Below are 25,900 nucleotides of genomic sequence, written 5' to 3' on the forward strand. Positions count from 1 at the left end.
GTGTGTGTGTGTGTGTGTGTGTGTGTGTGTGTGTGTGTGTGTGTGTGTGTGTGTGTGCGCGTGTGTGCGTGCGTGTGACGTGTGCGCGCCCCCACGAGTGTGTATTAGCTACTGTGCTTGTGTGTACATTTGAGGAAACAGCCCTGGAAAAAAGTCGCCCTGGAAAGTGGAAAAAGAGCCCTGGAAAATGAAAAAGTAGCCCCCGAAATTTTGGGGGGGTTTGCAAAAAGAGCCCCGGAAAGAAAAAAATTAATTTTTTCACTGCGTCTTATACTATATATAATATATTGCAGATGGCGTCAGGCAAGGCCCCACTATCTCCAAATGGAGACGATGCAGACGTGTGTCTATTTGGTAGTGATGAGAATATCCCGATGAACATTGACCAGCCTTTACGGCGTCACCTGGCAAGCGAATTTACAACCGTGGTTAAACCATCGGAGGAGGAAGTTGATGCACTAGATTCGACTTCTGCAAATTTGCAACCGGGTCAAGAGCACATGAAAGTATTTCTGCGTATAAGACCCTTCACGGAAAATGAATTGAGACAAAAGGAGTCGCAGGTATGGAGGCATGAGTTGAGATCGATAGAACTATTTTCATTAAAATAAATCGCGATTCTTGACACTTTCAATTTCATGCACTGGATTGTTTTCGATGGTAACTGAAAATGATTGTCATTGTAATGCATATGTTTTTATGAAAAATAGGGAGTATTGATCTTATATATATGTGCATGATGTACAAATATTTTGCTAAATTTCTACCATAAATCGTCTAAATACGTCCCTGCCATGTGGTTTTATTACATAGCTGATGGCTATATTGCTTTCAATTTGCAGAACATATTAAAGGTTGACAATTCAAACGTCCTATCAGTGAATGCTCCTAAGGACTCAGTGACATATAAGAACTACCAACATGGAGGCGGCAGAATGACCTACAAGTTCACCTTCTCCAAAATATTCGGACCAGAATGTTCGCAGAAGACACTTTTTGACGAGGCGATGGGAGGCATAGTGAAAGATACCGTAGATGGACAGAATTGTCTGCTGTTCACATATGGTGTAACCAATGCTGGGAAAACCTACACCATACAAGGTAAATTAAGAAATCTTCCCCCAGAGGCTAGTTACCTCTCCAGGAGGTAGATAAGGTGTTTCCCCTGCATTAATTTGACACGAATGAGGCGGGCTGCCTTGCTCATTAAATTCTCAGCCGCCACACAGAAATTTGTCCAAAACACCGCCTCGCTGACGAAAATCACGGTTCTTCGGACTTCTTCCATATAACAATGCTTATATAATGCACCAAATTGCATAATTTGTTCAAAATTTTTTTCACCAGCACGTACGGTGCTCGCTTTGCTAGTACCTCGAAACGTGCAAACAGCAAAAAAAACACTGAGATATGTGAAAGAAATATAGATAACCCTAACACTAATTCCATACTAGTTCATGTTTACTGTAATTTTCATGAACAATAACTAGGTAACTTCAAATAATACAATTTAATCACAACATATATGTAATTACATTTAAAAACTCTTAGTGTACACTTCTATAGAATCACCACCTATCTATAAATAGCACTTGATGTTTTCCCAAGAATGCCAATTATGCAGTGAAACCACAGATCGAATGGACACCTGCCTGGAAAGGATACTCCCCTTGAGCAATTTCTATTTGCAAGTTTGTATGTGTGGTATGTGTCACAGTGCACATTATAGAATCATTAGGATGAGATATGTTGGCTTTTCTTTCAGGCAATCAGAGTGATGAGGGTATCCTCCCTAGGTCACTGGATGTCATCTTCAATAGCGTCGTGGACAAGCAATACGAGTCCATGAATCTGAAGCCGAGATGTTTCCAGGATGTCGTTAGACTCAGTGAAGAACAGGAAGCGAGTGAGGCAGCGTTTAAAAGAGGAATCCTGCGAATGGCAAACAACGATGTAAGAGCACACCACTGATAGAAACCGTAATGTACAGAACAGAGGAGCGCAATAAAGCAGTGTTGTAATGTTGCAATAACACAACAGCAATAGCCAATAACCCCGTCTAATGTGGTCACGCCATCGCATCTAATCTCACTTGTGTTTGTCAGGAGCCGGAGAGTTCGGTGCTGATAGCCACATCGACACTAGGAGGCAGTCAGATGACTCTGAACAGTACCAGTGACCTATCGTCTACCAGTGCTGCCAGTCAGATGCTGGATGTGACAAAGAGCAGTGGTAGGCTAGCATCTTCTCCTGCTTCCCCAGAAATATAATTTTATATCACGCAACAACAAAGTGCATTTGTAGGAGGGTCAAAATTTGCATGACCATAGTAGCGGCATGCATGATAGATGTTGCGGGAACCAGAAGGGTGCAAGAGAGTAGCTCTAAGTGATTGCAATAAGGTGGTGCACTATCGCTCGAGGTTGCATTGTAAAATGCAGAGAAACACTGCAGCATCTAGATTGTTTATTTAATTTGTATTGGTGTGAAGAATTATCATTGTTGACAGGAAGAGGATTATATAGCCATAATTCTATAGCTTATACTGTTATAAAACAGGCAGTAGCTAGGTATATGGAAACATTTCTAACATACATTTATGTCAGAAAGTACAGGCTCCATGCAGTCAATTCTTGTGCGTACCACAACATTTCCATTAATTTCCCAATTATAATTGTTTAGTTAAAATCTTCATTGTCATAACTTGTAAATATCTAAAAGCTTTTTTTGTTTCATTACACCAAACAAAAAATGCAAAATGCATCTGTGACTGTGTTGTCATCCTGTTTTTGTAGTCGTGTATAATATATATATGCTTACGATAAGAAATTTCTGTGTAGATGTGACGCAGCTGCTAGGTGAGGTTGATAGTGTTCTTGAAGAGGCCAGAGTGAGCGTGGAGACACAGGGACAGATCCGATTCTCCATCTGGGTTTCCTACACCGAGATATACAATGAACTTGTGTACGACCTCCTCGCTCCAATGGCAACCGGCATGGACAGGAAGAGACCTTCACTCAAGCTGGCGGAGGACAAGTCTGGCAATGTTTACGTGAAAGGTAAGATATGCCTCAAGTTTGGAAACATGAGAATGGTGAGATATGGTCCATCCATTGCAGTCTGCTTTCACTCCTATTAACGTTGGTTTATCATATTAAATCACTAACTTGACTCATTCATTTTACCCAGTATCACTATGTACATCTTTCTATCCATTTGTACTCTTCTCGCCGTGATCACATTTTGATGAACTTATAAATGATTAATCTCATTAATATTGTTTATTTAAGTTGATGCATGTAGTTTCTTTAATAAGGCATCCATAGTGTTTTATAAAAAGTATGTGTAAATTCTTAATTTTAAATCTAAAGGTAGTTTTTTCAGTTTAGCATAGTATCATTTGTTCGTTACAGGCCTAAAAGAAGTCAAAGTTAATAGTGCAGATGAAGCCTACAAAGTCCTGTGTATAGGGAAAAAGAACCTTCAAGTGGCAACAACGAAGCTGAACCATAGTTCCAGTCGAAGGTACGACATGCCACTGGTGTTGATAATTTCTACAGTGTGCCTGTGGTGTGTGTGTATGCGTTTATGTAGTATAGCCGTATGTCATTCCTAATTATCTATCTATCTATCTATCTATATTATTATAATATGTTACAGGGTGCGAAATTAACGCGAGTCCGGAGTCAAATACTCCCTGATTTACTGTCAGACTCCCTGATTTCACATATGCAGGCGTCCGTGTGACTCCCTGAAAATTCTGTTATACTAACTGGTAGTAGTTCGTTCCAGAGCACGGTACCGTATTTTTTCAGCAAATGTCCAAAGAAATTTTGGCAGACGTACATTGCATGAATCGCGAATCTTCAAAATAAGCACATGCATTATTGTTGTTATGCTTTAGTTTTGAACTTCAGACTGTGGACTCCCTCATTTTGCTATGGACTCCCTCTTTTTGAGCGCAGGGAGTCCAGTCCCTCGTTCAAAAGTTCATTTCTACCCCTGATGTTAACTATGTATAGTTATATGTATTACATTTTTTCAGTCACTGCATTTTCACAGTGAAGATTCTGCGAGTTGTAGATAAGGATAGACCACATGTCTGCAGAGTCAGCAAGTAAGTGGAAATCACAAGCTAAGCTTGTCACTGCTACACTTGTCTATATATAACAGTATGTATTGACAGTATTGTTCTTTCTTTTCATATTCGTTCAAACCGGTGATAGTTTGGTCACCTCTATTTAACGTGTTTAACTGACATTTGTTTATAAAGGGAACTGGACGTTTTGATCTGGAGTGGCAGTTAAGAAGTGAAACCACATTTGCATGGACACCTATCTATAGAGGACACTTTAGCATTGGTCTTCAGTGGCTCGGGCTTGACTGTATAATCTCAGACGTGAATACATGTTTTCTGTCAATCGTCAGCTCACGTGTGTGACTATGATTTCGTTTCCTCAGGCTGTCCTTTTGCGATCTCGCTGGTTCAGAACGATACTCAAAGACACAGAACACAGGTCAGAGATTAAAGGAGGCTACTAATATCAACACATCACTGCTAACTCTCGGTCGATGCATCCACTCACTGCGATTCAACCAGCTACACAAGTACGTACATACGAAATGCACAGAAAATCTATTTTCTTTTGCCAACCTTGGATCTTTGTCAATTAAAAAATCTGTAGTTAATGGTGAAGGCATTTTTGATCTTTTGGTTGTGAGCGAATATAGTATTGGTTTCCTAGCTGATGTGTGTCTGTGTGTGTGTGTGTGTGCGTGCGTGCGTGCGTGCGTGCGTGCGAGTGAGTGTATGCATGTGTGTGTGGGTGTGTGTGTGTCTGTTTTCCAGTGCTTGTGGGTAAGTGTCTGGCAATGTATGTGAGTGTGTGTGTCTGTCAGTGCATGTAAGTGTGTGTGTGTCTGTAAATGTATACGGGTTTGTGTGCCTGTCAGTGTGTGTGGATGTCACGTACGTGTGTGTGCGTATGTGAATGTGTGGCTGGTGTGTTTTTGTTCATGCACACGAGTGTGTATACATGCTCACACATCGCATTTTGTTCAGTTCGAATGCAAATCTTATCTACGGTCGTCATCTTCCGTGTTGCAGAGATCATCCAAACATGGTTCCGTACAGAGACAGCAAGCTGACTAAGCTGTTACAGAGCTTCTTCAGTGGTAAGGGCAAGGCTTCGATGATCGTCAACGTCAGTCCGTGCGCCAGCTACTTTGATGAGACGTTACACGGCCTGAAATTCTCTGCCATTGCCAAGCAGGTGAACTCCTATTCCAGTATTCTTTTTTGTTTTTTAAAAGAAAAAACTACAATTTTTGTCTATGAATGTTTCTCGTGTGGTTAAAATGAGACCAACAGGTGAAATTTACTACGAACAGATCCTTCTCCTCGACGTTTACCATCTGTGTTCTACCGCCCTCTCTCGCAGGTCACAGTGCAGCAGGTAAAGGAACCAGAGATGAAACCTCCGAAGAGGCCGTATCGTCATCGTTCTAGCAAGCCGGCGAAGATATCACTGATGCTTAAGGCAGCGCCGCCGCCGCGCACGCGTGAGACCCTCGCCTGGGAGGAAGCGCCCGCTGCCAAGCGCAGGCTGCAGGAAGCTGCGAAAATACCGCTGCCCGAGGATGACGACGATGACCTGGATGAGGAGGAGGAGGAGGAGGAAGAGGATAACGATGAGGAGAATGAGGTACGACATCTCCAACTCTCCTTCAGTTTCTCTCGCTGTGTCTGTCTGTCTGTCTGTCTCTCTCTTTCTCTTTCTCTCTCTCTCTCTCTCTCTCTCTCTCTCTCTCTCTCTCTCTTCCTCCATTCTTCCCTTCATCCCTAAATTCGTGAGAATAATTGATATCATAGTGTCTCAATCTCGCTTGCGGGATACCGTCTATACAGCACATATAATCACCGTGAAGTTAACAATATTCTCAGATAACCTTCACGTAATTTTCTCACATAAATCTTCATAATAAATCTTCATATCTCACATGAATTTTCTCTGCATAAATCACGGCAGCAATACTAATTGAGACTCGCGACGCGCGCGCTTGCAGGAGCTCAGGGAGCTGGTGGCGCAGCTGACGCAGCAGCTGAAGGAGGAGAAAAAGAAGCTGCTGCTGACGGAGACGCGCATTCGCGAGGAGGTGTCGAGCGAGTTTGCCGCGCAGCTCATCGACATCGAGAACCAGCGCGCGGAGGACATGCGCGAGGAGCGCCACGCAGCTGACGAGTATGCAGAGAAGAGGTGCGTGCTGTAGGTGTACGTGTGTGCGTGCGTGCTGTAGGTGCACGTGTGTGCGTGCGTGCTGTAGGTGCACGTGTGTGCGTGCGTGCTGTAGGTGCACGTGTGTGCGTGCGTGCTGTAGGTGCACGTGTGTGCGTGCGTGCGTGTTGCAGGTGTGCATGTGTGTGTACGTGTGTGCATGCGTGCGTGTATGCTGTGCGAGTGTACGTGTGTATGTGATGCGAGCGTGCGTGTGTGCGTGCTGCAGGCGTGGGTGCACGTATACACTCTACGCATATTTTCAACTGCATATTGGAAATTGTGCATTGTATGCGTGACACCAGTGAAATACATGCTGTGCTACTCGCTGAAAATATATAATCAATTGTATTAACTGGAGAAAAATTTCCGTGGATTGTCGTCAGCTTAAATTTATGTATCGCCAGACTGGAGTTGTTCTCGCAGTCTGTGAAGAAATCCCGAAAGCGAATGAGGATCAGGGACGATGATGATGATGACACAGCACTAGGAGCGCAGCTTCAGCTTGCGAACGCTAAAGCTCAGGTATAGACATCTCAGCGGGGCCATTCCCCAACCTTGCGTCATACAGCATCACCGTGGCACCGTAACGACACAGCCGATCGGCTATATAAGTGCTTCTTAAACTGGTGAATGGTTCACCCAAGGGTGAATGAATGAAACTTACCAAAAACATAAGTTAATTTAGTCGTGGGTGAATGAAATTTTGTGATAAAGACTCGATGGTGAATGGCACTGAGATACTTTAAGAAGCACTGGGCTATATCATTGCCGTAACTACCACGCATTAAACAACCGTATTTAACAGATGTTTTAGCGGACAGCCGTCAGGAATTTGTCTCAACCTTTGAACAAGTTCTGATAGACTATAGTGCACGTTGATTCATGCATTTTGCATATGTTGGGCACAGGAGCAGGACAGAGCGTTGGACGAGCTGCGTGAGCAGCTGAGGGAGGCATCTTCAGACATAGGCAAGCTGAAGGGGGCGCTGAAGGCATCCGCCTGCGAACGCGCAAAGACCATCGAGGAAAACTCCAAGCTCCAGTTCCGTTTGTCGGATGCAAACACCACCATCGGGCTTCTGCAGGAGAAAGAGCAAATGTATGCAAACTCAGCGATATATGTGTATGATAGATGTGAAATTGTTGTATGTATGTGCGCAATACGTGTACACGCACTAATATGTGGTCAATAAAGGTGTGAAGTTTGTGTTGATGCGAGATGTCTGTTCATAATAAGCATAAAATTACTGAATATGTTCATTATATGTGTGAAATCGGTGATATGTTTACAATTGGTATACAATTAAGGATACTACATTCATCAAATTAAGTGTGAAATTTCATGTATTTGTTCATTATTTGTTTGAAAGTGCTGATATACGTACCGCGGGTTTAAATTGGTGTATAGATATGGGTATAAAATTACCGATACACGTTTCTTGTAGGCGTTAACTTGCTGTTAGCACCTAATAAGTCGCTCGCGTGTCGCTTGGCTGTGACCGGTGGGATATAGTTCTGTGTTATGGTTTCCTTCACCAGGCTTGAGGTAGCTGAGGCAACAGTGTGTGACCTGCAACAGCAGCTGATAGAGACGTCACAGCTAGTCACGGCAAACGCTAGCGCTAGCAACGAGGTGGTAAGTCGGACGATTGGCTCATTTGTTTGAAAAAATACATCACTGGCGCACCTGATAGGTCAAGAGCTCATTATTATATACCTTAGTAGATATAGATAGTAATTAAACTATATTATACCGTAATTATGAGTTCTTGATGAGACATTATTGGTATGTTATTTAACATACATGTATAATTCGGCAACTGACGTTTATAATTCTATAAGATTCAGTAGTAAATGAGTCGCGCTCAATCTGACCTGTTTTCATCGCGTGCGTCAATTTAATTTTAAGCCACAGGTATCAGTACTAATTATCTGTTGAATTCTGTATTACGATGTTATTACATCCCACCAAAAGCCCATAATACATAGTAAAATGGTATGATGTGCTCTTGATCTAATTATTTAGAAAATACTTGTGGAGAAATATCACTTGTCGTTTTTGTTATATGTCAGTGCAAGCCGCAAGAGAAGGACAGCTTGAATTCATCTTCTGACTCCTTCCTGCACTCAGAGATTGTCAATCAGCTACAGAAGCAGCTGGAGGAAGCCAGGGACAATGTAGAGCGTCAGGTATTCATGCTGCTAAATACTGATGAATGGCTTAATGACATTCCCATGTCATGGAGATGACCCTAATTTCAGAGCAAATGCATACATAAGAGACACAGTGGCGCACCGCCGTTGTCAAATTTAACATCGCCGTTGTGAAAACGTTTTTTTCCAAAACTGGCCATTACCTCATCTGTCTAATTTTCCCTCAGAAGAAACCCTGTACCTGTATACTGCTGCCCTGGTTCCCCCCGTGGTAAATATTAATATAAAACCTAACAGTAACAAGTAACTGGAGTCTGATGTTTCTATCTTAGACGGTTCTTTTTTCCTACGTGAAGCAAATCCAGTAATCTGAGGGGGTGATCGGGTTATCGGATTTGTTATTCTATATAATTATTTATATTGTAGACATTATTAGATTATAACATGTGCTAAGACCACCTCAAGCAAATCTGTATGAATTTCTCAACCAACTGTTTACATATTCAAAGAGTGCCTTATATCACTATGTGAATCAGTCACTGCATGTAGCTCAATAATACAATCATTATTATCATAATATGCAAACTGAAAAGTAAAATCCTGCACTACTATCCTGTCTAATTGACTTGTCTGGTGCTGCCCCTTTAGGTAATAATAATAATAAACAACACAAATATATTATATATAAACGTGTTTTTAACAAAAACAAATATATTCTTTCAGTCTCCAGACTTGCATAAGCAAAGAGCAATTAAATTAATTAATTAATAGCATTGATATTGGCAGATAATGAATATGTATGCTTCTCATAATCCCACCTGTAGGAAGCAGAGATAAAGGAGCTTAATGAGATGCTAGAGGAAGCTGGTGAAACCTTTGAACAGAAGGAAGAAGAGATCGGGAAACTTAAAGCTGCCCTCAGTGAGCCAGATGAAAATGTAAGATGTGGACACATGGTGGTACATGACATCCCTCGTACGACTCCTCACGATAATTGCTTGCCTGAACCAATCACGACAGCAACTACTAGTAAAAGTTTCAGCATTTGCTATCTTGGTTAAAAATAATTTACTGCACCATTCTCTGCCATTGGTGATTTGACAAGTGCATTCAAACTAGCGATTGTATTCAGTTGTAATTTCGTCTTTGATCATATGTTGCACATTCATCCAATTGTCGATCAATTGTAATCGAATAATTATATCGGGTATTAAGATAGTGTGTATGTCATTTAACGTGTAAAAGCTATAATGAGACAAATGTTTGAAAGAATTGTTTCATAATATGTTATATCATATATTGCTGAACATATTTCTAATTTTGAATGACTACATATTATGCTCCATTGTTCCTAAATATCTTCTTTTGTGTCAAATTTCTGATATATTTGTTCCCACAATCAACTAACTAATCGGTTGCTTCAAATGAGTGAATTATAGACTATAATCGATCCTCGAGCTTTGCCACTGACGCGTCACTCGGCGTGTTATCGTTTACCGGTGATGTACGTGACGTGTGCATGGTTGCCTTACAGGAGCAGGCGTTGGCAGAATTGGCTCAGCTGTCGGAGGAGAGCAAGCTCGCGTTGCAGGAAGCCAAGGAGATGCTCGGCAGTCGAAACAACTACATCCGCGAGCTGGAGGCCCAGCTACGCAGGCTGCAAGGTAGCGCCCTCTATCCCCGCCTGTCTCAGCGTTCTCCCACAGGTGGCGCCGGCGAAGAAGTCAGCAGGGCGGTGCCGCGGATAACGATCACCGGCTGCACGGATGAGGACGGGGAATCTTCCGGGGGTGCGAGTGATAATCCGCATCTACTGTCACCTCCCAGAATGATTGATGTGTCGCCGAACTGTGGTCGCGTGGACGCAGGCCGCGATGACGATGGCGGCTCATCTCGGTTGCTTAGTAACTCCGCGTGTGAGACAGGTCCCACTAGCAGCTGGTCAAGCAGCAGTACTAGCGGTAATACTTACGTAATGAACGCGGACCCGGGTCTGAGCAGCGACTCCGGGAGGTCGCCGCGGGATGCCTCCGCGCGCTCCCCTACCCGAGAGGAGAGCGACCTGTTATTCGAGAATAGCATTGTCAGAGAGGTGAGTAGAATGAGCGAGGGAGGTCTGGCCGCGCGCGCCCCGAGCTCTTCCGACGGTGAGCGGACGGCGTGGACGAGCGTCCCTGTGTTCAGGATCGGACGCATCACCAAGGCGAGCTGCGCGGCGGCGGAGAGGCAGGAGCGAGACGCGAGGAAGGCTTGCCACGACGACGGCCGCCCGAGCGCAGCTTCCGCCGCGGAATGTGCGGCGCCGATAGGGGGCGCCGCGAACGATGCGCATCGCTCGGGCGAGGAGAGTCATGCGGGTGGCGAAGCGAGGCGGGTGAACGCGATGGAGGGAGCAGAGTTTACGTTCCGCATGTCGTACGAATCAGCAGCCAGCTCTGCGATCTTGCTGCAGCCACTCAGTGCCACCTCCCCCGTAGACGACGATGCGAGTAAGGCGAATCGGAGTCCGCCCACAGTGCCTGCCCGCAGCAGAAGAGCTAGAGACTATAAGAACGTGGATGACGGTCAAGCGGCCATGGCCGTGGCTGAAGGCAATACGCTGCGAGTGCGGGGCAACTCTAGCAAGACTAACGAAAATGTTTCGCCGGGGAACGATGGTGTCGCTCAACGGGGCACGCGCAGCGGCCAACGAGAAAGAGCGTTAACATTGAGGCCCGCCATTAGAGAGGTAGGCAGTTGCCAGGCTGGTGCAGTGGAAGAGGTGGGTGAACAGTGGCAAGGGAAAGCAGTACTAGCTCAGCAAGAGCAGCAAGGGGTAGAGGTTCTCTCCGCAGATATTACAAGTCGTCCAGCCAGTCACAGAAGGCTGCGCAATAATAGGAAGCGTATGCTCAGCAGCAGCAGCAACGCGCCGGCGGATGCGGAGAAGGGCGAGAGCGGGCCGGCGGATGCGGGGAAGGTTGAGAGTGGGCCGGCGGATGCTGGGAAGGTTGAGAGCGGGTCGGCGGATGCTGAGAAGGTTGAGAGCGGGCCGGCCCGTCGCACGAGACGCCTGCGCAGCAACCGCAAACGCAAGCCGATCCCTGAGAATCAGGCGGCGCCGATCCACGCCGGGGTTACCAAAGACGCGCGCGCACACTCACCAAAGAAGCAGGGCGAACGGGGGCAGCCGAGGCGGCGGGTGCTTGCTGAGGCTTTCCACGCCTCTAGTCTGCAGTCCAGCGCCGACGCGGCAGGAGGCAAGGTCAACGTGCTGGCGGGGGCCGAGCGGGACGGTTGCCGCGGCAACAACGTGGTCAAGGGCCGCGCCCAGGGAGGCAGCGCCGTGGTCGCGTCACCTCTGCCCTGCATGGACGCGACGCTGGAGACGTCGCCACGGAAACCGCTCACGGCGAAGCACACCAAGACCAGCTGGCTGCGCATGAAGTTGTCCAACTCTTCCAGCGCTGCCCGCGGCGGTGGCGGTCCCAAGTCACCCGTACCGGCTATGGGCGTGTCCCCGCTGGCAAAGTCAGTGGCTGGCCATCCCTCTAGTCTATCTCAAATTTCTCCAAAGCCCCGATCTGCTAAGAAGAGGAAGGTGGTAGTCGCAAACGTGAAGGTTATGGCTGCAAGGAAGCGGTCGAGTTTGGTGATTAAGCGCATTACTCGGTCGCGCGCTAAGAAGATGTAAAATGTAGTAATTAGCAGGATGATACGGCAAAATCCAAAGCTTGTGCGTTATGGTATGGTAATGATGCACAATATACAATATATGTGATGAGTGTACATGTGTCTGTGTGTGAAAATAGTGGCATATATGACATTGGCACAGAGAACAATCAATCTTTTTCTGTTCTGCATATCTCCTCATTTCCTGCCAATATATGATGGAATGCCCTTTTGCAGTATTGAAGTACAAATAATTTTTAATCAACAATATGTACAAGATTGAGTATGAGCTTGGAGATTTTGTTTATTGTTATTTTAGTTCAATGTTGTTTTTGGTTTTATATCAATGAACTTTGTGTATATGTATTTATTATACGAAATATATATAAGTTACATGAGTATTTGCTATCGTTCACAAATATGTATAAATCTGGAATGGAAATTCATTTCTGTAATATCCATTATGTATGATTTCTATTATTCTGGGTCTCAAGCTCGTATATAGTGTAATTAATTTAAATTTAAATTAATTTGTGGATTTAAATTTTGAATGTCTGCATACCTATGTCTGCTGTGACGACATATCAACATTTCATCTAAGGAACCACATCTTGATGTTTCTATTCTAATGTGATTTGTGCATTTATTATTTGCGTGGTTATTTTCATTAATTTTTTTCTAATAATAAAAGTATTATAGTGTATTTTACATATATACTCTTGGGCGTTGATTTCTTCTGTGTCTGCATTTTCCAGCTCTCTTTGATGAAACAAATCATGTTCTTACCATTCACCCTCTCTTTGAAACGCTCTGCCAACTTTACCAATTCGGTTTAGTGCAAGAAAACACTGTGACTTCTCTGCTAGTGAATGTCGACGAGCCGTCGGCTCCCCTTTCCTCTTTGCGGACACGAGTTTAGTGCAACAAATCAAAGAAAATGCTGGGTGAATGTAGACACATGGGAAATCCTATTCCCGCCGATTGGCTTGCTTGCTCGCTCTCGCCATCCCTCCTTCGCTCGCTCACTCACGCAGTTCTTCCCTCGCTCACTCACGCAGTCACTCGCTCGCTCACTCACGCAGCATTTTCTCGTGCTTTGTTTGCAGACACGCAGGATCTCGCGGGCGAGAAGGTGAAGATATACGAACGCATGACGAGCAAAATTCTCGCGCTGGAGGCGCAATGCGCGATCGTGACGAAGCAACGCGACGACAACTCTGCCGAACTCGCCGCCTTGGTGGCCGAGCGAGACCGGCTGCAGGAACAGCAGGTGGCGCTGCTCGAGCGCGTGGAAACCGCAGAGGCACGACGCAACAGCATGCAGCGCCACCTGGACTGTGATGCCGTAGCGGCGGGAGACGAGGTAGGTGAGAGAGCTGTGGACGTTAACGTTGCCGTGGAAGCGTTGCAGACGAGCAAGGACACCCAGGGGGCGCTGGTGGAGTCCCTGCAGACGGAAATGACGACCAGGCGAGCGGATGTTGAGAGACTGGAGGCGGAGCTACGAAGCTGTGTGGAGCGACAGTCGGAACTCGAGCGAGAAACAAGTGAGCTGTCGATTGCCAAGGAATGGTTAGAGGCTGAAAACCGGGAGTTGAGACAGGAGAACGAGGCTTCTCTCCAGAAGGTGTCTCAACTCACGCAGGCAAACGAGGCTTCTCTCCAGAAAGTGTCTCAACTTACACAGGAGAATGAACCTTCTCTCCAGAAAGTGTCTCAACTCACGCAGGAGAACGAGGCTTCTCTCCAGAAAGTGTCTCAACTTACACAGGAGAATGAGGCTTCTCTCCAGAAAGTGTCTCAACTCACACAGGAGCATGAGGTTCATAAAGAAAAGGTGGCTCAACTCACACAGGAGAACGAGGCTTTTAAAGAGCAGGTGTCTCAACTCACACAGGAGAACGAGACTTCTAGCGAGAAGGTGTCTCAACTCACACAGGAGAACAAGACTTCTAAAGAGCAGGTTTCTCAACTCACACAGGAGAATGAGACTTCTAGAGAGAAGGTATCCCAACTCACACAGGAGAATGAGACTTCTAGAGAGAAGGTGTCTCAACTCACACAGGAGAACAAGACTTCTAAAGAGCAGGTGTCTCAACTCACACAGGAGAACGAGACTTCTAAAGAGCAGGTGTCTCAACTCACACAGGAGAACGAGACTTCTAAAGAGCAGGTGTCTCAACTCACACAGGAGAATGAGGCTTCTAGGGAGAAGATGTCTCAACTCACACTTGAAACTGAGACTTGTAGGGAGAAGGTGTCTCATCTAACGCAGGAGAACGAGGCAGTTAGAGAGCAGCTGTCTCGTCACGAGCGAGACGGGGAGGCAGAGATCGAGACGCGAATACGGGAGCTCGAGACCCGAGTACAAGAGACAGAGGACGCGCGGAGACGGGACAGAGTGGAGGGCGAGCAGGAGATCATGGGACTGACGGAGGAAGTTGAGAAACTGACAGAAGAGGGGGAGAGACTGCGTGCATGCGTGGCACTGGTTGAGGAGGAGAGAAAAGACTACATGGAGGAGGGGGAGAGAATGCTTGCGTGTGTAGCACGGGTGGAGGAAGAAAGAGATGGGTGCAGAGAGGAAGGAGACAGACTGCAGGCCTGTGTTGCGCGGCTGGAGGAAGAAAGGGACGAGTGCAGGGAAGAAGGAGAGAGACTGCAAGCGTGCGTGGCGCGGGCAGAGAAGGAGAGAGATGAGTGCAGGGAGAGGATGGATGTGGTGCGACGAGAGATGCAGACACAGGCACAGGCGTGGATCGATAGCGAGATGAAAGTCACCACCAAGGTACGTCGCATCTAGGATACGTTCTTGAACGTCAGAAAGTGAAGATTCTGTTAAAAGAGGTCATCATAATATCGTTTTATTGGGTGCTCTTTCATTGAAACAGATTCAGTCAGTAACTAGACACGTTTAAAATTAATAGACAGAGAGTTGGAAGAAGTTTGTTTATGAAGTGTGTGTGTAGGGAGGAGTATTACTCTTGCTTTCTCTGAACTCGCGTTCATATTGGTGTAAACGCAGGTGCAGGAGCTGCTGGCAAAACTAGGAAACGAAAGGAAGGCAAACGCTGATGCCGAAGTGCAGAAGTGCGAGATGGAGAAGAAGTTGGAAGTCCTTCGACAAGACGCGGCAGAGAAAGAAAAGCTGGAGGAAGACAACCGGCAGCTTTCGAGCGAATTAGCAGAGGCACGTTACCATCTTTTTTCTTTTTCTTTTTCTTTTTGCCTCAGTTTGGTTGTATCTTTTGGTGTCGTGTGATCGTTGCATATTTGCCTAGCCGGTGTTAAATGTGGCACTAAGCGTTGGATTTCGTGTAAACAGTCGTTAATGCATCGACAACTATTGTCGCGTACTTGTATAATTGTTTCTCTGATTGATTTTCCCAGATTAAAAATGCAGTTGAGCAGTTTCAAAGGAAGATAACCGAACTTGATGAAACAATCGAAGCAAAAGAAGCCACTCTAAGGGAGCACGTATCTACGATGACTACCCTTCAGCAACAAGTGCATGCACTGCAGAAAGCTGCTGAAGAGATGGAGGTTAAACTGAGAGAGAATGTGAGCATGGGTACAGACAGGGCTGAAGGTTTAAGCCAGAATATAACAGACCTTATGGAAGACGTTAAGGTGAAAGACTCTACTCTAAAGGAGCAGGCCTCTACCATTACTGAGTTGAAAACCGAGGTTGATGTTCTGCAGAAATGTGTTGAAGAGAAGGAGGTTATCCTGAGCGAGAAGTGCAAAGCTGCAAACACTGCTGAAGATTTAAGCAAGCAGATCGCAGACCTTATGGAAGTGGCTGATGTGAAGGCGGCAACTATAAAACAGCATGTGTCTGTAATTGCTGAGCTTAAACAGCAGGTAGAAACTCTGCAAAAAGATGTGGAAGAGAAAGAGGTCAGGATTAGAGAGAATGCGATCCTGGGAACAAACACAGCAGAAGAGCGCAAGAAAAAGAACGCAGATCTTATGGAAGAGATTAAGGTGAAAGACTCGAGTCTAAAGGAACTCGCTTCTGCCAATACTGAGCTGAAAAACCAGGTTGAAGCTTTGCACACAGATATAAAGGAGAAGGAGGTTAGCTTGAGAGAGAGCAAGACACTTATGCAAGAACAAGTTATTGCCAGGGAAGAAATCGGCAAGAAAATGGAAGTCTTGCAGATGGAAATAGATGCAAATAAAAATAGCGTAACAGGGAAAGACGAGGAAGTTCGGAAATTGCTCGCCACAAGTAACGACCTTCGTGCACAGTTAGAAATCTTGCAGAAGGAATCCGGCGAAAAGGAAGCTAGCTTGAGGGAGGCGATATCTGTGGCAGATGTTATTCAGAAGCAAGTGGAGGAGCACGAAGCTAAGCTAGTTCAGGAGAATACCGATCTACTCGTGAAAGCCTCTACAGTTGAGAAGCTTCAGTCGCAGCTGGAGTGCCTGCAGAGAGGGGCAGAGAAAAACGAGGCGACGTTGAAGGAGAAGGACGAAGCTCTACAGGAGAAGGTTTCCACGGTAGCAGAGATGCTTATGGAGAATCAACAACTAGAGGATCGACTGGCAGAGATGAAGTGTGAGCACGACAAGGTAGGTGTTACGGGCGCCGACTATAGCCATTTATTCATGACATTATTCATGAAAACGTCCCATTTCATTTGGTTTTATTGAGCTTGTTGTTACATGCGCGTTCAAACCTGTGTTAACTGATATCTGTACGGTACCTACGATACATCTGTCTATGAAGTATACTTGACATTTTCTTTGAGAGTGGCAGCTATATAGTAACATAGAATCAAGAGCGTATAAAGAAGGAGAGCGTACAATGGTGAAATGCTGAAACCATGTAACCATGTAACCATGTAACTAATACTGCAACATGATGTTGCAGTATTAGTCGAATTAAGAAACTTTGCCCGTTTTATTTTGATGATTCTTTGGTATTATTGATCAGCTGTCCTATCTTGCTAATATAAAATAAACCGCTTGTCCCTACGATGCCCCTACGCTGAGATAATGAGCGGTGAAATTCTGGTATTTTTGCCGAAAACTGACTCGAGATCCCTGTTTGCTGCGACCCTCTCGCTTTGTGGCCAGTGTGTTGCTTCCGGTCGCCGCTGTGTAGCGCCGTGGTAGCGCTGACTCATTACGTCAGTACTACAGAGTTTACTACATCCAGCGTGAGGTGGGCACAGGTGGGGGTCATCACTATGGCAATCAATAGCAGACATTCATTCCATTTGTCAATCATTGACGGAAACACGCGAGGTTTCCCGAAGTTATCTCAAAGCGAGCGACAGCTAGCTGCAGTCAGCGGGTATCTTGAGTCGGTTTTCGGCGAAAATACCAGATTTTCACCACTCATTATCTCAGCGTAGGGACATGCGGTTTGTTTTATATTAACAAGGTAGGACAGCTGATCAATAATACTGCAAAGAATCGTCAAAATATAACAGGGAAAGTTTATTAATTCGACTAAGGCGAGAATTTTTTATTTTGTTGGTTTACAGATCCGCCAACCCCAATTTTCAAGAAAAACGAAAAAAAATAAAAATTGAAAATCTGTATTTTTTTTATTCCCGCCGACCTTTTCTCTAAGAAATATGAATAAAAAAAATTTAAATGTAAAAAACAAAAACATTTCATAAACAAATAGTTTATAATAAAAGTAAAAATAATTACAAGTTGAGTTTTGTTTTCATTTAGTTTTCTTAAAATACTTTAATATCATGTATAACAGTATCACTGTATTTTGACTTGTTTGATCTGACAAAACAACATTTTTTTTTTTACCCTACCGAGTCAACAACAACAACAAAAATTCTGTAAACCAACAAAATAAAAAATGGTGGCCTAATACTGCAACATGGTTTCAGCATTTCACCGTTGTACGCTCTTGATAGAATCAACACCTATCATTAAAGACACCTGGCATTTTCCTTCAGTGACATTAATATACATATTTGACTACCCTTTGCATAGTTCAAGCGAACATAACACACGGGGCAACTATATTTTGGTGTAACTGTAAGCTGGGTAGCAACAGGTGGTTGCTGTTGCGTCGTGTAGAACGCTCGCTGCTATGCGTAACAGGCCCGTTGCACCGTGGAGGAACTCGAGAGCACGACGGCAACGCTCGAGCGATCGCAGAACAGACTGACGGAGGAGATCGGAGGTCTACGCACGGAGATCGAGGGCAAGAAGGCGGATGTGTCGGGCTTGCAGACGCTCGCGGTCGAGCAAGAGCAGACGATGGAAATGCAGGAGAAGGCGATCAACGATAAAGCCGCCGACATTAAGAGGCTACTCGATGGTACTTATTATCGATGTTGCTTTCCTCTTACAGTGCGGCGGCGTCTACGAAGCTTATCTAACTGCATGAAGTAAATGACAGGCAGATTTAAACAATTGATCAGCATTGCGATACGGGCGTTCTAATGACAATATTTAGTAGCGACAGTGGCCCCAATTCAACATGTTGGCATGCAGCATGTACAAACGAATTTAGCGTGAGCAGCCTAGCCACAGTATCCGATGGGATGTGTTTATCTGGCTCAGGGGGGGGGGGTGTCTCAATCGCAGCGTGTGAAGTTTTTGCTACATGCATTACATTTTAGTTAGAGTGACATCCAGTAGCGTTTCGTAGCGAGTATTTTTTGAGTGTCTTTAAAAAAAATTGCAACTATAAAGCTTTTTTTGCACGTGCTAAACTTCAGAGCTGGGCAGCGTGACTGAGAAGTATGAGCAGCTGCAGAAGAGGCAGACGGGCCGGGAAGCTGCTGCCAGCAAGTCGTGTCAGCTATGCCGTGAACTGCAGGTGGCCCTAGACGACAACAACAAGGAACTGTCTGAGCTGGAGCATCTGTATTCAGGTACCGTAAACTATTGAGTCCGTACTGTAGAGTTACGGATTAACATGCATGCTCGAGTTTAGCCATGAAGTTTCAGGGCATCAGAGTAGAACAAGGAACTGTCTGAGCTGGAGCATCTGTATTCAGGTACTGTAAACTATCGAGTCCGTACTGTAGAGCTACGAATCAACATGCATGCTAGAGTTTAGCCACGAAGTCTCAGGGCATCAGAGAGTAGAACAAGGAACTGTCTGTCAGAGCTGGAGCATCTGTACTATTCAGGTACTGTACAGCATCGAGTATGTACTGTAGAGCTACGGATCAACATGCATGCTCGAGTTTAGCCACGAAGTCTCAGGGCATCAGAGTATAGAACAATGTTAGACTTGGTCACCTGCCCGGGGACAGAACTGCTTGTGTTGTCCAGCATAGTGGATTTACAGATGCCTAATTAATTGGAGGTTGTATTGCGTAGTGATAAATAATGAATAAATTTTCCTGACCAACTAAATGCACGAAGATAAAGCACCCGGAAGACTATCTTCATCTGCCCATTTCTCGTTGCTACTTTTTTGCATAACCTGTTGGTAAAATTTGACATGTTGGAACAAGAGGCTTGCGTCAGCACTGCAGGGGGTGATTCCATTGAGTTAGCTTCCAGGACTTGGGTGAAAAATAGTTGACATCCTCTTAGCCTTGAACTAATTTAATTGTCATTAACTCGTCATGTTGATTAGTCTCTATTATGTCTCTGTTATTATAGTCCCGTTAGGTTCTTTCACCTTTTGTCTCAACTTTCGTTTCAAATGACTTATTTAATTTGGTAATTAATTTGTTTAGTTTAGTTAATTCATAATTCACAAGTATTATTAATTAAACTCGTTTGCTCTGTACGCTTGCAGTGAGCAAGAAGGAGCTTGGGGAACTGCAGGAGAGGAGGGAGAGTGACGCAGCAGAGAAGCTGAGCGGTCTAAGCGAGGAGTTGGCGGGGAAGGAGAAGGAGCTGGAGGCACTGAGCAGAGAGCTGCGCACCAAGCAACGGCAAATAGAGAAGCTGAGGGAAGACTTGGATAAGTTGCGCTCGCAGGCGGGGGAGAAGGAGGCAGAGCGTGATGCCACGCTACAGGTGAGTGAATCTATCCAGCACCGCTCGAATGTCACTACGGCACCGATGGCAGCTGCCGCAATGTTGCCCTTCCTTATTTGCTGTGGTGCCATGGGGAATTACCTGATATCCATGACAAGTATAACCACCGTGCTTTGCTTCTGTGACTTTCCCATGAATCCTATGTAGTGTACGCAGCCCTCTTTGTCCCACGTAAACAGTGATATTAAAAGGCAGGTGGCAGTAATAACCCTTGAAGTAAATGATTTGCCATTTTGCCCTGAAATTTCTGGTTAAGTCGAAGGCAACACTCGCTTTGCAGTTAAAAAATACCATGCTGAGATTTCGATTGCAATTTGGTTGAACTGCTTTTAAATGCACAGTGAGTGTTACCACATGTTACACGAATGTTTCTCTCTTTATGTCGCTGCCTGCAGAAGTGGAAGGAGGAGAGGAACGAACTGGTAGGTAAACTGGAGACGGTGTTGAAGACGCAGCAGGCAGAGCTGAGGGAGCTGAGAGCAAGGCAGAAGGAGACCGAGGACAATGCGCAGCAAGACAATGCGCAGCAAGACAATGCGCAGCAGGAGAAGCCGGAAGTGGTGGAAGCTACGGTAAGCAGAGCGTTACTGCCGAGATCGATGGAGGCAGAGGAAATAGTAGGTAGGGGTTAGGTGAGAAGGAAGAGACGGAGCTGGGAGAAAGAAAGGGGAAGGAGGAGGTGGATGAGGAGAAGAAGAATGAGAAGGCATAACAGGTTTTATAGCTGAGAGCACTGCAGTCAGTGCAATGAGGAAATGGTGGGATGATAACGAGGAGTAGGAGGGAGAGCAAAGGGTGTGAGGAGGAGAGGGGCGTAAGAGCAGTGTTATAGGGGAGCTGAATAATGGCGCACTAGGAGGATTTACTAAGATGAAGAATGAAAGTACACCTTTCGTTCTTCCTTGTGTGTAATATCTTTGCATGTGGGAGACCGGCAAAGTCAATTCTAGCATACATTAATAGTACCGACATTCACAGCCATTTTTTGACTAATTTACACAAGAATGCGTCAGACACTTACCATTATACCTTAATATTATCAGTCTAAACTTGCCAATCATGATTTTGAATTAATGAGCAATAGACTTCGAACTTAGCTCACACTTGTGTGGCAATAAACCACTATTTGCATTTCTACTATGCACGCTCCGTAACCCGGGTTTTGTAGCCGGATCATACGTAGATCACGGCTACTAAATAAATGCACGCATGCCATGCTGCAATTAACACCGGATAGCCGAGTGTTTACACTGAAAGCGTGTTTTTGTCTTTTGCTAAAAATTTAAACATGAACCACCACGTCACTGTCGGATCTTGTACTTGTAGGAACAGCCGAGTGAGGATAATAATATTGAAGAGAAGGAAGAGGATCGGTTAGAGATAGACGTAACACCTGTGCAGGCCCAGCGGCCCCGCAAGCAACGCACGCGGAAAAAGAGAAAGTCCGAGGAAATAGATCCGGTGAGGAATTCCTGAATAGCAGTTAAATCGGCACAGGAGCTAGCTGTTGCTCTCGCACTAGCGAGGCCATCGATACATCTATACACAGCATTTAGATGTGGTCATGATGATAGCAGCCATCGGCCGTTGTGCGAGTTGTTGTAATTATGCCACCATGTTATGTGGCTGTTATAAAGAAGTACACCAGGTAGGATGTAATGGAACAAATTACATCTATAGCACTGCGAATCTGGTTTCTTCTCGGTTGTACATGTTGTATCACGCTGCGTGTCGTTCGTGAGCGTCACGTTTTTATCCTTATTGACTTATTCTGCCACACTATATAGCTGCTAGCACGTCAAGAGCACATTAACATTACATAAAAGGTAAGGAATAAAACAAAAACAAAACAAAAAAAGGAAATATGCGCAAAAAAACGAAAGGAAAAAATAAGAAGAGCAGATAATTGAATTATGGAACAAAAAATGGTTTATGTGCTTCTAATCCCATAGCGTGCTTATGACAGTACGCAACACGTAAACGCTAATGGACGAAAGATTAGAGTATATATTTAGTTTGCCGATTGAGATAGTAGCTAGGTGATCGCATATAACATTGCTTCTGTTGTTTGTGTTGCATCATTGGTAGGATTTCAGTGGCGTTCGTAGATCTACTAGGAGTAGACGAACAACGAGACAATCGACCAGAGCCTCATCTTCTCCTACGACCACTACTGCTGCTGATGATGATCACATACAAAACGAGGTTTGTGTATGTAACTACAGTCATTTATAGAACTGCCTACGTGAGATTGTGGCACGCTTATGCATCTGTAACACTTATCCAAGATACATAGTTGAACAGGAGGCCTCCGTGTAGGCTCGACAGGGTCTTTACGAAAATGACTTACACAAGTTGTCGTAATCGGTTGTATATTACCCTGTTTGATTCTCGTGGAAAAGGAACCATATATGCAAATTAATATTAAAACTTTGTGGAAACATTGTACAGTGTTCACTATTCCAGCACGTCTGCGATTTCTACTTTGATACAGGTGGAAAATACAACAACAGACAGTAGCAACGTGTTTGAAGTGGAGAGCTCAGCTGCTTCTACCACTCGGTCAAGCAAGCGGAGGCGCAAACCCCTGTCTAAGATCGCCGAAATATTGCACAACAGTCCTGTGAACAAGACAGGTCTGTACATATTGCATTGCCAAGCTGAGTTTTCAAGATTCATTTGCTGTTTGATATCATACAAAAAACGTTGAACCTGAATAATTCACACATCTAATGATCTGGTGTGTGTTCTGTTTAATTGGTTTTTGAATGCTAGAGAATGTCTGAAATTCTTCCCATTTCTTTTGTAATGGAATTTCCGTTTAAATGAATACGTGCTTGTATGCACGAAATCGTTGTTAGGTGATTAAATTCATGATTCCTGTGTGTTTATGATCGTTAGATTTGAGGTATAACAGTGTTGATGCTAGTATTGTTCTGAAATGTATGCTATTATGAGGCTGTTAACTCCGATTGTATACTGTAACAGTAGTTTTCTACTAACCAACCCTAGTTTATATTAACAAATGTATTAGTACTATTGTGCTATATTGCATGGCTAGAAGAAAGTGATAGCTAGTGCATAATCATTTCATTTGTTATATGAGTTATATCGTACAGTAACATGCATAAAAAATGGTATTAAAAGATCCTATCATAGGGTAATGTGAACTTAGACAACTATAAGCATACTAAGTTTCATGATTCTAATAATAGTAAGCATCAAACTAGTGTAAGATATCTGATTTCACTCTAGGTCTGTATCTATGCGTGCGTGCGCGTGCGTGTGTGCGCGTGTGCGTGTGCGCATGCTTGCCTGCATGCTTGCAAGTGTATGCATAGCGTTTTAAATTGACTGTTATATAATATAGTTATAGCGTTTTTGTACTAACGTGATATTTTGTATACTCACAAAATTTTTGCTTGGCTAATGCATGTTTAACTTTTTTATTAATTGCACCAATAGCTAGGAAAGTAATGGATTTTGCCCACAACTTAATTTCACCAGAGAAAGACAAAGGGAAGGAATTTGCTTCGCCTGAGCTTCCTTCTCAGACGACTGTAGGCAAGAAGAAAAGGAAACTCTACAATGCATCATCATCCACTCCACTGGAAATGTCCCCCATGGTAGGCTATTGTGAATCATTTACATATTAATTTACATAATAATCGTCAGAATACCTACACCACATCCTTATATAATTACAGCTTTGCTCATGTTTCCTCAAGTTATTATCTCAGGGGAATAATATTGCTAATCAAAAATAACTCATGATATAAATAATTCACATTTAAATAATGGATAATTAAACTAGCTTTATTCACATGTAATGACAAATAATAAGATGTTAGATATTTTGACTGATACCGCACCTACACAGTGTCATAGATTTGCTTATTACAGGTTGCATTGCAATCGTTACAGAGCTTTATTTTCACACAATTACCTAACATCTGTGTTTCTGCCAGTAAGAAGTAGCTCGTGGTAATTAACAGAGTTAATCAACCCCGGAAACATTAATTCGATGTTATCTTCAGGTGTTTCTTGACCAGCCAGAAAAAACTGATGCTCACCAGATTTTGAAGCAGCGCCTGAGAACGAGAAAAAGGTAGTCTACACATCCACGCCAGAGTTTGCAATGAAAGAAGTCCACTATTGCGTAATTGTGTGCGTGCGTGCGTGCATGCATGTGAGTGACACACCTTCATCAGTGTGTGGTAGTTTTTCTTTGTAAATGTAAGCACCGCGGCTTTGTGGGTATTTGATACAGCGCAAAAGCAATGCCTGATGTGGCAGATGTGATTTCGCCGTGCTAGGACACCTGTAGGAGAACTTGTTTAGTGACTAGCTATATTTTTTCTTTAGAAAACTGTCTATAGAATTATGTATGACACTTTTAGACTAGTGTGTCTATAGGTTTAGAAGAGCTAATGTAAAGGCTAATATATCATATGTACAGTTGGGTGTGAATGAGAGGGAGCAAAAAGGAAGAGGGAGTAACTTAACCCTAACTATGGCATCTTACGATCTAATTCACGTGTGTGATACAATGTATTATTACAGTAATAAAAGTGAAGTGATGTAATTGAAGAAATGAAAGAGTGGCTATAGGAAGCATATGCTAATGTAATTATGTAACCACCAGGGGTGGCAACCGGAGGTACACCCACGCTCCGATCAGGGTAAAAATCAGTAACTCGATGGGTAATCTATAACAAAACATTGCAACTGCTCTTCACCTGTAGTGCTGCGCTAGTCGAAGGAACTTGTGAAAACAATCAGCAGACGAAGGGCTGATTTATCCCTACACACGATATATTACAAGAGTATAGAGATAGATATACAAGTTATAGATATAGCAATAACTTCCTTCTAAAATGCTAAAGATGCGGTTTTAAGCACTGAAATTTGCAGGAAAAATCGTATCCCCTAGGTTTTGATAGCTTTTGCCCCCTACTCGCAATATGAATTTAAACCCCCGCTGGTGAAGGCCCTTAGCCATCCCCCTACCCCCTTCCCGGCGGGAACCCCCCCTCCCCCCGCCGTTAGTTATCTTGGCACCTCGTCAGGGACCTTGAACCCCTCCACCATTGTCAAGCAATCTCTGAAGCTACCCTTGACCATGAAACAAAACATCGAGTTTAATTATAAGGGGTTGGGTTTGATAGAAGTATGTTACTAGTAACCCCCAATCAACATACAATGAAGCTATACGGTAAATATGTGGTGTCATGGGTTTTTCCTGTATTATGCATGTCATATTATATAAAAAATGGCATCATAAAGAATCTAAACTATATAATACGTTTGTATAATTTCTTTTACTTTTGTTTTATATATATACAATTGTATTCCTTGTTGAATATATACTCACAGCTGTGCACTTGAGTATTTTTGTGTGGGACGATTTGCATGTATACCTGCAATTTCTGTAACAATAAAAACGTACACGAAGAATGAATATAGATGTATATGTAAGTATAGTAGTTGAAATATTTATTTGGTAAACAGCATGTGTAGTATTTACAGTAACTCAGTAACACGAGACCAAGTACGCCACGCTAGTGTTCATGCATGTCGTTAAACGTTACACAGGTACCGCCTGCTACGTGCTACAGGATAATGCTAACAGAATTAGGATCTATATATGTCACAGGTTTCGTCTGCTAAGAACCTGCTGCATTCTAAACGGCACGACGTTAACATCGAATATACAAATAAATAATAGAAATGCTCTCCGGCGTTTGCGAGTGCACATACATGCCACGATTCTTAGTCGACCGTCGAACACCTACATCTGCTACTACAACGCCGGCCCGTCAGCAACCTCA

At 44.1% G+C, this 25,900-nt stretch overlaps 1 protein-coding gene across 4 annotated transcripts in view; it reads left to right on the forward strand.

The window, feature by feature from the left end:
• Positions 1 to 25,547, forward strand: part of LOC106809834 (kinesin-like protein KIF20B) — a 29,452-nt gene extending 3,905 nt beyond the window's left edge. For 2 of the 4 annotated variants that reach the window (XM_014813056.1, XM_014813055.1), the window contains exons 2-30: positions 294 to 563; positions 843 to 1,101; positions 1,766 to 1,953; positions 2,106 to 2,232; positions 2,841 to 3,059; positions 3,414 to 3,525; positions 4,046 to 4,117; positions 4,462 to 4,608; positions 5,108 to 5,273; positions 5,442 to 5,705; positions 6,067 to 6,257; positions 6,683 to 6,800; positions 7,187 to 7,377; positions 7,818 to 7,914; positions 8,352 to 8,468; positions 9,257 to 9,370; positions 9,967 to 10,096; positions 13,190 to 14,871; positions 15,109 to 15,273; positions 15,474 to 16,661; positions 18,165 to 18,384; positions 18,788 to 18,943; positions 19,825 to 20,048; positions 20,465 to 20,641; positions 21,396 to 21,530; positions 22,158 to 22,280; positions 22,564 to 22,705; positions 23,535 to 23,695; positions 24,107 to 25,547. In XM_014813056.1, the coding sequence (XP_014668542.1) occupies positions 294 to 563; positions 843 to 1,101; positions 1,766 to 1,953; positions 2,106 to 2,232; positions 2,841 to 3,059; positions 3,414 to 3,525; positions 4,046 to 4,117; positions 4,462 to 4,608; positions 5,108 to 5,273; positions 5,442 to 5,705; positions 6,067 to 6,257; positions 6,683 to 6,800; positions 7,187 to 7,377; positions 7,818 to 7,914; positions 8,352 to 8,468; positions 9,257 to 9,370; positions 9,967 to 10,096; positions 13,190 to 14,871; positions 15,109 to 15,273; positions 15,474 to 16,661; positions 18,165 to 18,384; positions 18,788 to 18,943; positions 19,825 to 20,048; positions 20,465 to 20,641; positions 21,396 to 21,530; positions 22,158 to 22,280; positions 22,564 to 22,705; positions 23,535 to 23,695; positions 24,107 to 24,181 (7,230 nt within the window). In that variant the 3' untranslated portion in view covers positions 24,182 to 25,547. The remainder of the gene's footprint in view (positions 1 to 293; positions 564 to 842; positions 1,102 to 1,765; positions 1,954 to 2,105; positions 2,233 to 2,840; positions 3,060 to 3,413; positions 3,526 to 4,045; positions 4,118 to 4,461; positions 4,609 to 5,107; positions 5,274 to 5,441; positions 5,706 to 6,066; positions 6,258 to 6,682; positions 6,801 to 7,186; positions 7,378 to 7,817; positions 7,915 to 8,351; positions 8,469 to 9,256; positions 9,371 to 9,966; positions 10,097 to 13,189; positions 14,872 to 15,108; positions 15,274 to 15,473; positions 16,662 to 18,164; positions 18,385 to 18,787; positions 18,944 to 19,824; positions 20,049 to 20,464; positions 20,642 to 21,395; positions 21,531 to 22,157; positions 22,281 to 22,563; positions 22,706 to 23,534; positions 23,696 to 24,106) is intronic. The other 2 variants (XM_014813059.1, XM_014813057.1) reach the window with 2 other exon arrangements.
• The last annotated feature ends 353 nt before the right edge of the window (positions 25,548 to 25,900 follow it).

Source organism: Priapulus caudatus, unplaced genomic scaffold (genome assembly GCF_000485595.1).
Source record: "Priapulus caudatus unplaced genomic scaffold, Priapulus_caudatus-5.0.1 Scaffold389, whole genome shotgun sequence".
Taxonomy (NCBI): Eukaryota; Metazoa; Priapulida; class Priapulimorpha; order Priapulimorphida; family Priapulidae; genus Priapulus; species Priapulus caudatus.